This window comes from Giraffa tippelskirchi, chromosome 11, assembly GCF_054371585.1.
Source record: "Giraffa tippelskirchi isolate mGirTip1 chromosome 11, T2T-mGirTip1v1.2.pri, whole genome shotgun sequence".
Lineage (NCBI taxonomy): Eukaryota > Metazoa > Chordata > Mammalia > Artiodactyla > Giraffidae > Giraffa > Giraffa tippelskirchi.
In genome coordinates this window covers 123,822,954-123,836,889 of record NC_137285.1, presented here as the reverse complement: position 1 = coordinate 123,836,889, position 13,936 = coordinate 123,822,954, and the positions used below count along the sequence as shown (strand labels likewise).

Sequence of the window (13,936 nt, the reverse complement as noted above, 5' to 3'; positions counted from 1 at the left end):
CCAGCGCAGGAGACATAAAAGTCGTGTGTTCGATATCTGGGTCGGGAAGATCCCTTGGAGGAGGGCATGGCAATCCATTCCAATATTCTTGCCTGGAGAATTCCCACAGACAGAGACACATGGTGAGCTACAATCCACGGGGTCACAAAGAGTCAGACACAACTGAAGCGACTTAGCATGCATGTGACATTTTACCAAGAGAGATCATCTTCAACTTAGCCATCAAACTAGGCTCATTTGCTTCTAATGAGGCTGGTCAAAAAAGTTAACAATCATAACTTAGCTCCAGAGAAAGGTAATTTGCCAGGAGCAGTCAGAGAAGCCAGCTGGTCTCCTTCCTGAAGTGAGCACTATGTAACCTCTTTTCCCTTTGCTGCAGGTCTCTCCTTCCCCCAAACCTCCCGGCTCCCTGCCTCCACTGCCGCTGTACGACCAGCCTCCCAGCAGCCCTTACCCCAGCCCAGATAAGAGGGGCTCCCAGTACTTCCCCCGCTCTCCTTCAGCAAACGGTAAGAGGTCTCCTGGGCATGTATCAAAATACACTTTCATTCAGAAAGCCATGTGTTCATCTGAAGGGTAAACAGATCTGAATTAGCATCTTTATTGCTCAGCAACACAAATAAATTGAGCTTCTTTGATTCCCTCCCTTAGAAAACAGCTTCCATGCCGAATCTCCAGGATTCTCGCAGGCATCCAGGCATACTCCTGAGACCGCATATGGGAAACTGCGACCTGTAAGTCTTTTATCTAGCAGAGTAATAGAGTGCATAGTTCTTCCAGACTGAAAGTTAGAAATTAATGGAGCTCCATGACCCCTGTGTTGTTACTATTTCTTTCCATGCCAGGTTGCGATGGACTTGGGAAGTTAAACAGAGCTCTGGAAAAGGAAGGCTATAGAAATAAACACATTTTGGAAGGTCTAGCTTATTACGCTGGCACTTTCCTCACTGAGCCATGGTGAGATTGCCAGGTGACAGCTATGGAAAGTATATTTAAATTATAACAAGCTCTGTGAGCATTAAAGCAGTCCAATTGTGAAACAGAAGCTTTTTTTTTTTTTCCAGCAGGCATTTATTGAGAACTTTTTTTCCAGGCCTCTACTTGCCTCTTTGACAGGCAGTGAGATGATATAATAAGATACATGCTGTTTTGAGGTTTGAGAGCTTCTATTCTCAAAGAAAATCTATTCTTTACAAGTGATCACCTCTACCCACCCCTCACTCGGCTGCCATCGAATCCGTCCCACCACCTCACTGTGAAACAGTTCTTCCAGGGTCATAACTTCCACATGGTAATCTAGTTATATTTGCAGTTTTATTTTCCTAGACCCTCTTACCAGCATTTGACACAGTTCTTTGAGCCACTTACAACCTTTGTCTTTGTTCATCCAGCAGATACTGAGTGCCTTGTTAAGGACTTGGTTCGTGATCCTAAATGTGATAGGAAGCTGTTGTAAGATTGTAAGCCAGACAGTGATATGACTGATTCTGCATTTTTTTAAATTATTTTTACTTACTGATTTTTATAATTTTATGTTGGCTGCACTTGGTCTTAATTGTAGCACGTAGGCTGTTTGTCCCTGGGCATGGGCTTCTCTTTAGTTACAGCGAGTGGGCTTAGTTGCCTTGAAGTATGTGGGATCTTAGTTCCCCAATCAAGGATCAAGCCTGCATCCCTTGAATTGGAAGACAGTTTTTTAACCACTAGACCACCAGGGACATCCCAGCTGTGCATTTTTAAAACACTACTGTGGCAGCTAGGTGAAGAATGAATGGAAAGTGACAGAATGGACATAGGGAGTTGTTAGGAGGCTGGAGCAATGGTCCAAGCAAGAGAGGACAGTAATGTGAACTAGTGGGGAAGAGCAGTAGTGGAGAGAAGTGGACCCATTTGTACCACCACACTTTCCTGGTCTGCTTTCTACTTCCTGGCCTTCCTTTTCATTGACCTGTGAGGGCTTCTCTGCCTTTATCCAACGCTGTTGATGCTTCTCAGAGTTCCATCCACTGACCGCTTCCTTTTTTTTCCCCTTATTTGTTTGGCTGCGTCAGGTTTTAGTTGCAGCAAGTGGGATCTTTGTTGCATCATGTGGGATCTTTTTGATGCGCTACACGGACTCTGTAGTGTGGGCTTCAGTGCACACAGGCTTCAGTAGCTGCTGTGTGCAGGCTCAGTAGTTGGGGCACTCAGGTCGGCCTCTCAGTTGTTCCATGGCATGTGAGATCTTAGTTCCCTGACTAGGGGTTGAACCCATGTCCCCCGCATTGCAAGGCAAATGCTTCACTGAGCAACCAGAGGAATCCCAGGGCTACTGCTCTCAAAGTCGTTAAACTTACTCCTGAGTTATCTCATTTACTTCCAAGACTTTGATAACCATTTATTTACTGACAACTCTCAGATTTATAACTACCTATCCAATCTCTTCTCTGAGCTTCAGATCTGTGGAAATCTCAGTGTATATATAGCAAACCCCCAAAACTCGGCAAAAAACTAGTTAATTATCTTCATTCCCAGACATCATCCTTCTCCCATATTTCCCGTCCTGGTGAGTGGTACCCCTATCCTGCTAGTGCTCTGGCATCACTCGTGACACCTCCCTGACCCTGCCTTTCATGAAGAGTCATCGCAAGGCCTGCCAGGTTACCTAGAAACGACTTCAAGTTGTCCCCCTCTATTCCCCCAGTGCCAATCAACATCAGCTCTCTTTCAGACTACCACAGGAGGCTCCAAAACTGCCAACCTGTATTCTTGCCCTCCACCACTCTTTTCTTCAAACTTTTACCTGAGTCATCTTTTCACACATTTGATACTGCTGCTTAAAACCCCTCAAAACTCTTCTTTGCCTACAGAATAAAGCTCAGATTTTTAAATATGACTTAATGAGGCCCTTCATGACTTACCCCAGCCTGTCTCTCTAGTCTCATCTCTTGCATCTCTCCTTCCAAGACATGTTTAAAGGTTTTTCAGTTCTCCAAGCATTGCTCTCTCTCGCTTCCAACTCTAGGCCTTTGCTTGGGCCAAGGTTTTCAGGACTACAAAGACTCTTGTGGCCATGAGGCTTTCAGCCCAGGGAAGAACCTGAGTCGTGAGTTTCACATTTCATCCAGAGCAGTCCGTCCTTCTCAATGTAAGAAGCTATGAAAATTAAGTTGAAAGCACATGCCTAGAACATTTCTGAGAGCCCTCAGGTGCCCATGTCCTTGAATAAATGACTGGTCGGATTTCGATGCTTCAGCCACTGAATCGGGAAGCTGACTGACCATGTGATGGTTTCCTGCTCAGGTCCGGGCAGCTCCCCCTCCTCCTACGCAGAACCACCGAAGGCCCGCAGAGAAGATCGAGGATGTGGAAATCACACTGGTGTGATGATGGGTTTGCCTGTTCGTTACTGCTACAATCAAGGCCAGGCTTGGAGTTTGGCCAGTCTTGTTTTTTAGGCACCTTTGCTTGCATGATGATGACTCGAACAGAGCAAAAACAAGGAGACTATATGTGACCGGGTGGCCTGGTTGACACCTCCCACGTTTTTAATATTTCGTGCCTTTTTTCGTTGTCATTTTCTATGTCATCTCTCCTAGCACAGCACAAATCCTAGTGGGCCCTAGAAGCAGAGAAGGGGGACAGTCCTCTTGCCTACTAGGGACCCATTTTTTTATGAGACTCAAGACCAGGCCTCGTTCAGGGCACAGTCACAGAGATACTGATCATGTGCACTCGTACAGTATATTACTGTGGCCACGAGGACGTGGCAAAGATTCTCGTCTTTCTTCAAGTGGCTTTGGCTTATCTGATTGAGTTTAATCAGATCATGTTGGCTACATAAGGAAGCAGCAGGAGGGATTTTAGGAGAGGCTGGCTCCTCCCCACAGTTGGTCCCCAAACTGAGAAACTGAAACCTTATTGGAAAAAAGTAGACTGCCCTGAGTTTAGCACCGATTGCAATAATGCACATCTCTTCCACAGCTAACAGATTTAAACCAATTAACAGTGTCCTTTGTATTAATATTTATGCCATTCATTTAGTATTAGCGGAGCTAACATGGAGGGGCTGAACTAGTAGCCAAATCTCGTCCATCACATAGACTAATAGAAAGGAGGCTGCGGCTAAAGCAGAAATGGAGCTTCTAGATCTACAATGAGCCGACTTAGTGTTCTTTTTATATTTGGGTATTTTTTCATCTTAATTTTTGCAGCATATACTATCATGACCAGTATCCTTAGAATTTGAATGTCTTGATAAAACTGGGGACACATACTTGCTTTGTCAAGCTTCTCTACTGGGGAGGCACCTAGCATTATTTTATTCCCAAGCTAGTCCACTGGCCCAGGCAGCCAAGTTGTGGCTGGCCCAGACCAGCAGCCACCCACCACATAAAATGCAGCTTCCCAGGTCCCACTGACCTGACATTTCCTTTGGAGGAAGAATCTGTGGCTCAAGGAGTAAACCAGCTTCCTATGAAGAATGACAAAAGGATTGCACGGTGCAAATTGACAAGGAAAGGACAAGTTCTCCATGTCACAGGGAGAGCCAGGAGGAGCCTTCTCTGCAGACTAACAAACCCACAGCAGTGGCTTCCAGAGGCCTCTGGTGGCCCTCGACCTCCTATGGAAGATAGGGAGTGCATTACTTAAGGACTAAGGGATGTTTGCCAGTTGCTTTTTTTTTCTTTTTTTTAAGAAATCAAAATTTTCAGAATTTAATCCAAAAGTTGTCTTTTGTTTTGAAAATGCCATCCCTCCTAAGAGTCTCTAAAAACTTGAAATGCTCGCCAAATGTCCCCATGGGATTTTTGACCAGAAATAAGGTCATAGCTGAAGAAGTTTTCAGATAGTCATTTGATCACTTCAGTGACAGTACCCACTGATGAATCTTCTCTGTGATTTGAGGATTTTTTTTTTTTTTTTTTTTTTGGCATTTCTTAACCTGTTGATCTATTTGAGGTCTTTTTGTGTTTATCAAACTTATTCTTAAGTTTACAAAAGAAATTAAAAGGGTGGGTTTTTTTTTTAAGATTTTAAAGTTTGTGGACAAGTTAAAAATCTTCAAAGCACTTTAAAAATCTTCAAAGTGCTGAAATTGGGCAGTTCTTGCCACCCAGTCTTGTATTCTCTCTTTAGCTAGCAAAATTGTCCTTGAATCTGGGTTTTCCACATTCTCAGAGAGTTATTTGAAATCTTTTGTTATATTTTAAAATATTTTTTGGAAGAGCTGCTAATTTTATTTTAAAAAAAAAACGAAGTTGTAAAAATATGCCTCCTTTTTAATAAGAACCCGTCCCTTCAGGACATGTAACCCCGCGTCACAGTGCACAGGGCTGGGCTCAGAGGAGGCGCCTCTGTGCAGAAGTGCTTTCTTTACAGTGGCTGTAAAAACTTTGTATTTATTATGTATAAAATGTTGAATAATAAAAAAAATGGAATTAACGTTTTCTAAGTTTTTCTTATAAGAAGATTTGGGTAAACAGGCTTTTCCAAATAGACAATGCTTCTTTTAGAGACACTCTCAGGCCCTCCTTTAAATCTTAACAACAGATACACAGAGAGGGAAGTAAATTAACCCATCCATGGGACAAACAACCCTTCATGCCACCCACCTGCCAGGGATAATACCCTGAATGCTAGAGATAAAAATAAGTAAGTTGTGGCCTTGGCCGTCAGGGTTCTCTCCATGGAGGAAAAAAAAAAGTATACACCTGAGGATAGTACTGTATGATATGTGCTGGAAAGGAGAGGCAGACAATGCGCTGAGGGGGCTGAGGAGGGAGCCCCAAATCTGCAGCTGCGAGGGCCAGAAGGAGGCCACTGAGTCCCCTCAGATTGATGTGACTGCTGACTCCCAGGCAGTGGGCAGTCTGTACTCCTCTGTCCTTTTCCTAAACCTCTACCCTGAGGAGTCATAAGGCAAGAAAAGGAGATTTTACTGTCCAGGGGTGGCTGGAGGATTCCAGGTAGAAAGCTGAGTCCATCTGGCTACCAGCCACCCCAGTGACGACCACTGTTTGGGAAGGGGCCCCACAATCCTCCTCTTCCAGAGCTGGGCAAGTGTGATATGTAATCTTCCAGACGTTTTCTATGTATAGAACTTACATGTGCCAACACTGCATTTTCATATGTGAAATTATATAACACATTTAGATTTACCTCATTCTTTCTGAAGGCAGCATTATATTCCATTGGGTACAGCATGATTTAAACATTCCTGTAGTGATGGATGTTGAGGTTGTATCCATTCATGCTATCAGAGAGCTGAAATTAATACTTTTTAACCTAATTGTTTATAAATTTGTTCCAGTAAAAATATCAGGTAAATTCCTAAATATGTAATTTAAGAATTAAAAATGTACATGTGTATTTAATTTTGTCATGCTGTGTGCTAAGTTGCTTCAGCCATGTCCAACTCTTTGCAACCCTGTGGACCGTAGCCCACCAGGCTCCTCTGTCCACAGGATTCTCCAGGCAAGAATACTGGAGTGAGTTGCCATGCCCTCCTCCAGGGGATTTTCCCAACCCAGGGATCGAACCTGCATCTCTTACATCTCCTGCGCTAGCAGGCAGGTTCTTTACCACTAGCACTACAAAAAGTATGTATAGATTTAATTTTGTCAGATGTTGCCAAATTGGCCTCCAAAATGATTATATCCATTGACACTCCAGCAACAGCATAGAAGACAACGTGGACTTTGGACTCAGAAGGTCTGAGTTAAATCCTGGGTCCCACTTGACAGCTATGGGACCTAGCTTCAGTGTCCCCATCAGAAACCTAGTAATGCTGTGGCTCCAAGAAGGATATGTGAAGTGTGCAGCACAGGGTGGTCTTCCTTAGCATCAATGCCCCACCTTCAGCACCTCCCCTACAGAACTGCTCCTTGCTGTCCTTCCAGAGTTGTCATAAGGCCCAAAGGAAGGAGTGGGTGTGAAAGTGCCTTACCATAAATATGTTAAGGGCTATCAGTACACATTAATATCATCTCCATCTTCTGTCTTCCCCTGCTAATGAAAGCTGCTCACATTTAAGACTACCAGTGATACCAGAGGCCTGGTCTATGACCAGGGGACAGAATTAAGCTGATTGCCTCACCCCTGTATCATAGTTATACCGGGGCCTCCTTCATCATAGGAACTAAATGAGAGGCAGCCAAACCAGATTCACAGCACATCACCTGAATCCCTTTCCTCTGTAACCCACCCCACCCACCCCCAGCCCACAGCCACAGGCAGACCCAAACAAGTGAGAGGATATCCTGCAGCCTCAGCCCTCCCTGCCACCTCTTGATGGATGCCCTTTCCACTGGGCTGCCACACCCCTCAGCTTTAAAAGAAGCAGAATGAGATGATTTCCAAGGATTCACCCAACCTTGATGTTCCAGGTAAGTTCAGTTTCTAGATGCACAATGAAAACATCACACAAAAAAGTCACAGTATTTGAGAAGACTACTGAAACAGACTTTTCGGAATGGCCAGAAGTTGAAGATTCAAGCCACTGGACTCTCCACCAGGCCAAAGCAAACTCCTCTGGGTTGTAATCTCCCTGGGCTGCACCCATCACTCACTGCACAGGGAACCCAGCCAAAGCTTTCAGTAGTGAGGCAAGTTATTTCTTCGGCCTCTGAATGGCTTTATGACACAATCTGGCTGAATCTTTGCATTTAATTGCTCATTATGAAGCTGTTTTTCATGACGAAAATACAACCAAGTTACAGAAATTTTAGTTTATAAGGATATAGTTGTAATTTGTCCCCAAATCCTACAACTTAACACAACCAGTATCAATTCAGTTCAGTTGCTCAGTCGTGTCCGACTCTGCGACCCCATGAATTGCAGCACGCCAGGCCTCTCTGTCCATCACCAACTCCCGGAGTCTACCCAAACCCATGTCCATCGAGTCGGTGATGCCATCCAACCATCTCATCCTCTGTCGTCCCCTTCTCCTCCCACCCCCAATCCTACCCAGCATTAGGGTCTTTTCCAATGAGTCAACCCTTCGCATGAGGTGGCCAAAGTATTGGAGTTTCAGCCTTAACATCAGACCTTCCAACAAACACCCAGGATTGATCTCTTTTAGGATGGATTGATTGGATCTCCTTGCAGTCCAAGGGACTCTCAAGAGTCTTCTCCAACACCACAGTTCAAAAGCATCAATTCTGCAGCGCTCAGCTTTCTTCACCGTCCAACTCTCACATCCATACATGACCACTGGAAAAACCATAGCCTTGACCAGAAGGACTTTTGTTGGCAAAATAATGTCTCTGCTTTTAAATATGCTATCTAGGTTGGCCATAACCTTCCTTCCAAGGAGTAAGCGTCTTTTAATTTCATGGCTGCGGTCACCATCAGCAGTGATTCTGGAGCCCAAAAAAATAAAAGTCTGACACTGTTTCCACTGTTTCCCCATCTATTTGCCATGAAGTGATGGGACCAGATGCCGTGATCTTAGTTTTCTGAACGTTGAGCTTTAAGGCAACTTTTTCACTCTCCTCTTTCACCTTCATCAAGAGGCTCTTTAGTTCTTCTTCACTTTCTGCCATAAGGGTGGTGTCATCCGCATATCTGAGGTTATTGATATTTCTCCCGGCAATCTTGATTCCAGCTTGTGTTTCTTCCAGCCCAGCGTTTCTCATGATGTACTCTGCATATAAGTTAAATAAGCAGGGTGACAATATACAGCCTTGACGTACTCCTTTTCCTTTTTGGAACCAGTCTGTTGTTCCATGTCCAGTTTTAACTGTTGCTTCCTGACCTGCATACAGGTTTCTCAAGAGACAGGTCAGATGGTCTGGTATTCCCATCTCTTTCAGAATTTTCCACAGTTTATTGTGATCCACACAGTCAAAGGCTTTGGCATAGTCAATAAAGCAGAAATAGATGTTTTTCTGGAACTCTCTTGCTTTCTCGATGATCCAGCGGATATTGGCAATTTGATCTCTGGTTCCTCTGCCTTTTCTAAATCCAGCTTGAACATCTGGAAGTTCACAGTTCACGTATTGCTGAAGCCTGGCTTGGAGAATTTTGAGTATTACTTTACTAGCATGTGAGATGAGTGCAATTGTGCGGTAGTTTGAGCATTCTTTGGCATTGCCTTTCTTTGGGAGTGGAACGAAAACTGACCTTTTCCAGTCCTGTGGCCACTGCTGAGTTTTCCAAATTTGCTGGCATATCGAGTGCAGCACTTTCACAGCATCACCTTTGAGGATTTGAAATAGCTCAACTGGAATTCCATCCCCTCCACTAGCTTTGTTCGTAGTGATGCTTTCTAAGGCCCACTTGACTTCACATTCCAGGATGTCTGGCTCTAGGTGAGTGATCACACCATCGTGATTATCTGGGTCATGAAGATCTTTTTCGTACAGTTCTTCTGTGTATTCTTGCCACCTCTTCTTAATATCTTCTGCTTCTGTTAGGTCCATACCATTTCTGTCCTTTATCGAGCCTATCTTTGCATGAAATGTTCCTTTGGTATCTCTAATTTTCTTGAAGAGATCTCTAGTCTTTCCCAATCTGTTGTTTTCCTCTATTTCTTTGCACTGATCGCTGAGGAAGGCTTTCTTATCTCTCCTTGCTATTCTTTGGAACTCTGCATTGAGATGGGAATATCTTTCCTTTTCTCCTTTGCTTTTCGCTTCTCTTCTCTTCCCAGCTATCTGTAAGGCCTCCTCAGACAGCCATTTTGCTTTTTTGCATTTCTTTTCCATGGGGATTTTCTTGATCCCTGTCTCCTGTACAATGTCACGAACCTCTGTCCATAGTTCATCAGGCACTCTATCAGGTCTAGTCCCTTAAATCTATTTGTCACTTCCTCTGTATATTCATAAGGGATTTGATCTAGGTCATACCTGAATGGACTAGTGGTTTTCCCTACTTTCTTCAATTTAAGTCTGAATTTGGAAATAAGCACTTCATGATCTGAGCCACAGTCTGCTCCTGGTCTTGTTTTTGCTGACTGTATAGAGCTTCCCCATCTTTGGCTGCAAAGAATATAATCAGTCTGATTTCGGTGTTGACCATCTGGTGATGTCCACGTGTAGAGTCTTCTCTTGTGTTGTTGGAATAGGGTGTTTGCTATTACCAGTGCGTTCTCGTGGCAAAACTCTATTAGCCTTTGCCCTGCTTCATTCTGTACTCCAAGGCCAAACTTGCCTGTTACGCCAGGTGTTTCTTGACTTCTACTTCTGCATTCCAGTCCCCTGTAATGAAAAGGACATCTTTTTTGGCTGTTAGTTCTAGAAGGTCTTGTACGTCTTCATAGAACCATTCAACTTCAGCTTATAAGTTTCCTCTTAAAAGGCTGTTACCGCTTGATCTGTCAAGAATTAATTCCAGAGGGTGTCTCATTCCTGGACCACTTTCCCCTGGTCCCACTGGCCGAAAACACAAATGCAATACTTCTGCCTCGTCTGTTTCAGAGAGCCCTGCTCTGGAAATACTTTACTGGAATGTTATCCTGGAACAACAGAAAGGAACACCTCTTCCACACTGTGTGCTAAACAAATACACATGTTTCTTGTCACTCAGTTGCTCCTGTGAACAGCAGCGGAAGCGCCTGGTCAAGAGGCCTGTATTCAAGTCCCTGGGCTACCTCACTTAGCTGCAACCTTAGACTCATCCCTTCACCCTTCTGGGCCTTGGTTTTCTCATCTGTTAAGTGGGAAGGAGAAGACAATACGAGTAAGATAATGCAGAGATAAGCTGAAATATTTTTGACTAGTGAATGTGCATCTATAAAAAGAAAACAGCCTCTACCAGACATGGCATTTCACATATCACAGATGGATCCACACCTCGTGCCACCAGAATTCCTCCAGAGAAGAACTAAGGGCCAGGACCACCTCCACTCAATCACTGTTTATCTAGTCATCAACTTACTGCCCTAGGCCACATTCTGGTCATGGAGACACAAATGGCTCAGTTCCCATTCCTGTCACCAGAGGGCTCATGTCTGGTGGGGGTGACTTGGGAACAGCAGTTTCAAGCCAAGGTGCCTCTCCCAGGACAGGGAGATGACCAGGGACAGTAGGAGCCCAGGACAAGAGCCTATGTCACTTCTCCCTCTCAAGCCTCAGGCTGGCAGAAAAGGTGCTGCTCATGTCTGTATACCAACCCAGGGAAGAGCCAGGTCCCCATTGGTGAGGCCTAGAGCCATGGAGCAGGAAGAGTCTCACAGGTGGGAAAATCCACCCACTGATTTGCCCATGGTCTCAGGAAGACAACTGGGAGTGGAACCTAGAACACTGGCCTCCAGAAGATGGGTCAGCACCTCTGTAGAACCTGAGTCCAGTTTTGAGAGAAGAGTGAATCAGGGGCCTAGATTCTTATTCCAGATCTGCTGGTTCCTCTCTGGACCTCAATCCATATGCACAGCAAGGACGACAGTTTTGAAGGGTTTTTTTTAATATTTATTTATTTGGCTGCATCAGGTCTCAGCTGCAGCACTCAGGATCTCCGTAACATCACGTGGGGTCTTTCGCTGAGGCTCAGACTCCTTTGTGCAGTTCTTAAGACTCCAGAGCACACAGGCTCAGTAGTTGCATTGTATGGGCTCAGTTGCTCTGCAGCATGTGGAATCTAAGTTCCCTGACCAAGGATCGAACCTGTGCCTCCTGCCTTGCAAAGACCACTGGACCACCAGGGAAGTCCCAAGGGTGACAGTTTGGACTTTAGGGAACAAACTCAGGCCAGCAACCTCAGAGTAGGTTGAGTAGCGACTGAACACCTGAGTAGTGACTACTAAAGACCTGGAGAACCGAAACCCAGAGCAGTCTTCTGCACAGGGTTCTGGCCCCACCCGCTCTGCTGCCCAGGACTGCAAAGACTAGAGGTGCAGCCTGCCCAGCTGGCACCCCTCCAAGCTCTTCCCTTGCGTGGCATCGCCAACCCTTCTCCCCACACTTGCCTCATTCCCTGGAATGCCTGGGCCCATCTCTGACCCTCCAGACTTGCTCCTTCAGGAAGTATTCCCTCCAAGTAAATTAAGGTTGCATGTGCTTCCCCATGAAGAAAGGGAGGCTTGAGGGGAATGGAAGGCACTCTGTGCCAGGAGTTGAGTCAGGTCATTTTCTCATGACCACTTCTGTGTCCTCTAATCAGTCTCCACTGCAGTCCTGGGAGGTGCTTGCCCCAGATGGTGGAACTGGTAACAGCCTCCCAGGATCAAGTTCATGTCCCTCCTGTGGTCCTGCTTGTCCCTTAGTTCAAAGGATACTAACCCTCCAGGCTCAGGCCTAGGCACCCAGGGCCAGAATGAAGAGAAGATGCAGGGAGGGATTTCAGTAATTATTTTTTTATTTTATCTTTGACTGTGCTGGGTCTTCGTTGCTACGTGTAGGCTTGCTCTCGCAGTGAGAGGGGGCTACTCTCTAGGTTCGGTGGACAGGCGTCTCTTTGCAGTGGCCTCTCTTGTTGCAGAACACGAGCTCTAGGCAGGCAGGTTTCATTAGTTTCAGCTCGCAGGGTCTAGAGAACAGGCTCAGTAGATGTGGCGCATGGGCTTGGTTGCCCTGCAGAATGTGGAGCAGCGATTGAACCTGTGACCCTTTCATTGGCTGGTGGATTCCTAATCACTGGACCACCAGGGAAGTCCGGGGAGCTAGAGTCGCTCACCTGGTAGTGGAAGCTGTGGGCACACCACTGGAGCATGGTAGGGAATGCCCTGTAGCTCTGCTTAATTGGGAGCCCAGATTCTCTGATATTTTGTTTTTTAAAAAAAAAATGTTTAAAACCACAGTCCAGCTGTGCCAGCTGTGGTGACCTCATATCGCTTACTCTCTCTGAGCCTCGATTTTCTCATCTGTAAGATAGCTACATCACAAGGTGATTGGGAGAACAAGATACTGGATAGAAGGCACAGGGCCTGACAGCTCAGTAACAGAGGCTGCTGGAAGCATTGGCCTTTCCACCCTGGGAGGTAGGAGAATGGCCTCGGCACACCTAGGCAGCTGCTGGCTCTTGGTGGCCGCTAGAGACTTCGAATGTCAGACTTGCTGAGTCAAGTAAGAGAATTTAATCACTTAATAAACATCTCCTGAGGCTTTCTCTGTGGCTCTGAGGCCTGATCGCAGAGAGTGCTTTGCTCCCATCCTGGCCTCCTTCAAGAGCTGCCTGACTGAGACAGAGGGAGGCAGACACAAAGCAGGGAGGCACAGAGGCAGAGGAGGCTCCTCGCCGGCCTGACAAGTGAGGAAAGGCTCTCAGTGAGGGGATCCTGAAGGACAAACTTGAATTAGGGGCTGGGCGGGAAGAACATTCTGGGCAGAGAGAACCCTGTGCAAGACACACTGCAGAGTAGCAAGGAGGTGAAGATGCAGCTGAGGCCAGCAGGGCCACATCCTGAGGGTAAGGAGTTTCTCTGCAGGCAGTGGAGAACTTCAAAGGGCTGATGTGTGACCAACATACATCCTCAGAAAGTCACTCTGGCCGTGGTGAGGAGGGGTCTAGGTTGGAGAGATAGCAGGTCTAGGAGAAGGTGGCCTGCAGTGGCAGCTGGAATGGAGAGTTAGACACAACAGCCCCAGGCCTTGGTGCCCAAGAAGATGTGGGGTGTGAGGGGAAGACATGATGCCTGGGAGGCAGCTGGGTATGTCACCCAGAGCCCAGGGGAGAGCTGGGCCAACGGTGAGTGAGCTGGGATCAGCAGAGTGTAGATTTGGGTATCCAGTGTGCCAGGAATTTTACAAATACTAATATACTGAATCCTTAAAACAATCTTTGAGGTAGATACTACTGTTAGTCCCTTTTACAGAGGAGGAAACTAAGGCACAAAGACATGAAGGTAACTTGCTCAAAATCATTCAGCTCCTAAATAATAGAGCAGAGATTCAAACCCAGACAGTCTAGCTGCAGAGTCCAGGCTCTTAGCTCTCTCCTGCCCATCTTGGAAGTGGTTTCCAAAACCTTGGGACTGGCAGCAGGGCTCCCCAGGGAGGATTCTGTAAGGTAATAAAAG

At 45.9% G+C, this 13,936-nt stretch overlaps 1 protein-coding gene across 7 annotated transcripts in view; it reads left to right on the top strand.

Annotated features, from left to right (window-relative positions):
• FCHSD2 (FCH and double SH3 domains 2) overlaps positions 1-5,424 on the top strand; it is a 288,868-nt gene extending 283,444 nt beyond the window's left edge. For 4 of the 7 annotated variants that reach the window (XM_081539493.1, XM_081539492.1, XM_081539495.1 and 1 more), the window contains 3 exons: positions 380-509; positions 652-734; positions 3,283-5,424. In XM_081539493.1, coding sequence (XP_081395619.1) covers positions 380-509; positions 652-734; positions 3,283-3,366 — 297 coding nt within the window. In that variant the 3' untranslated portion in view covers positions 3,367-5,424. Of the gene's footprint in view, positions 1-379; positions 510-651; positions 735-845; positions 1,041-3,282 lie in introns of those variants that run through there. The other 3 variants (XM_081539496.1, XM_081539498.1, XM_081539497.1) reach the window with 1 other exon arrangement.
• The last annotated feature ends 8,512 nt before the right edge of the window (positions 5,425-13,936 follow it).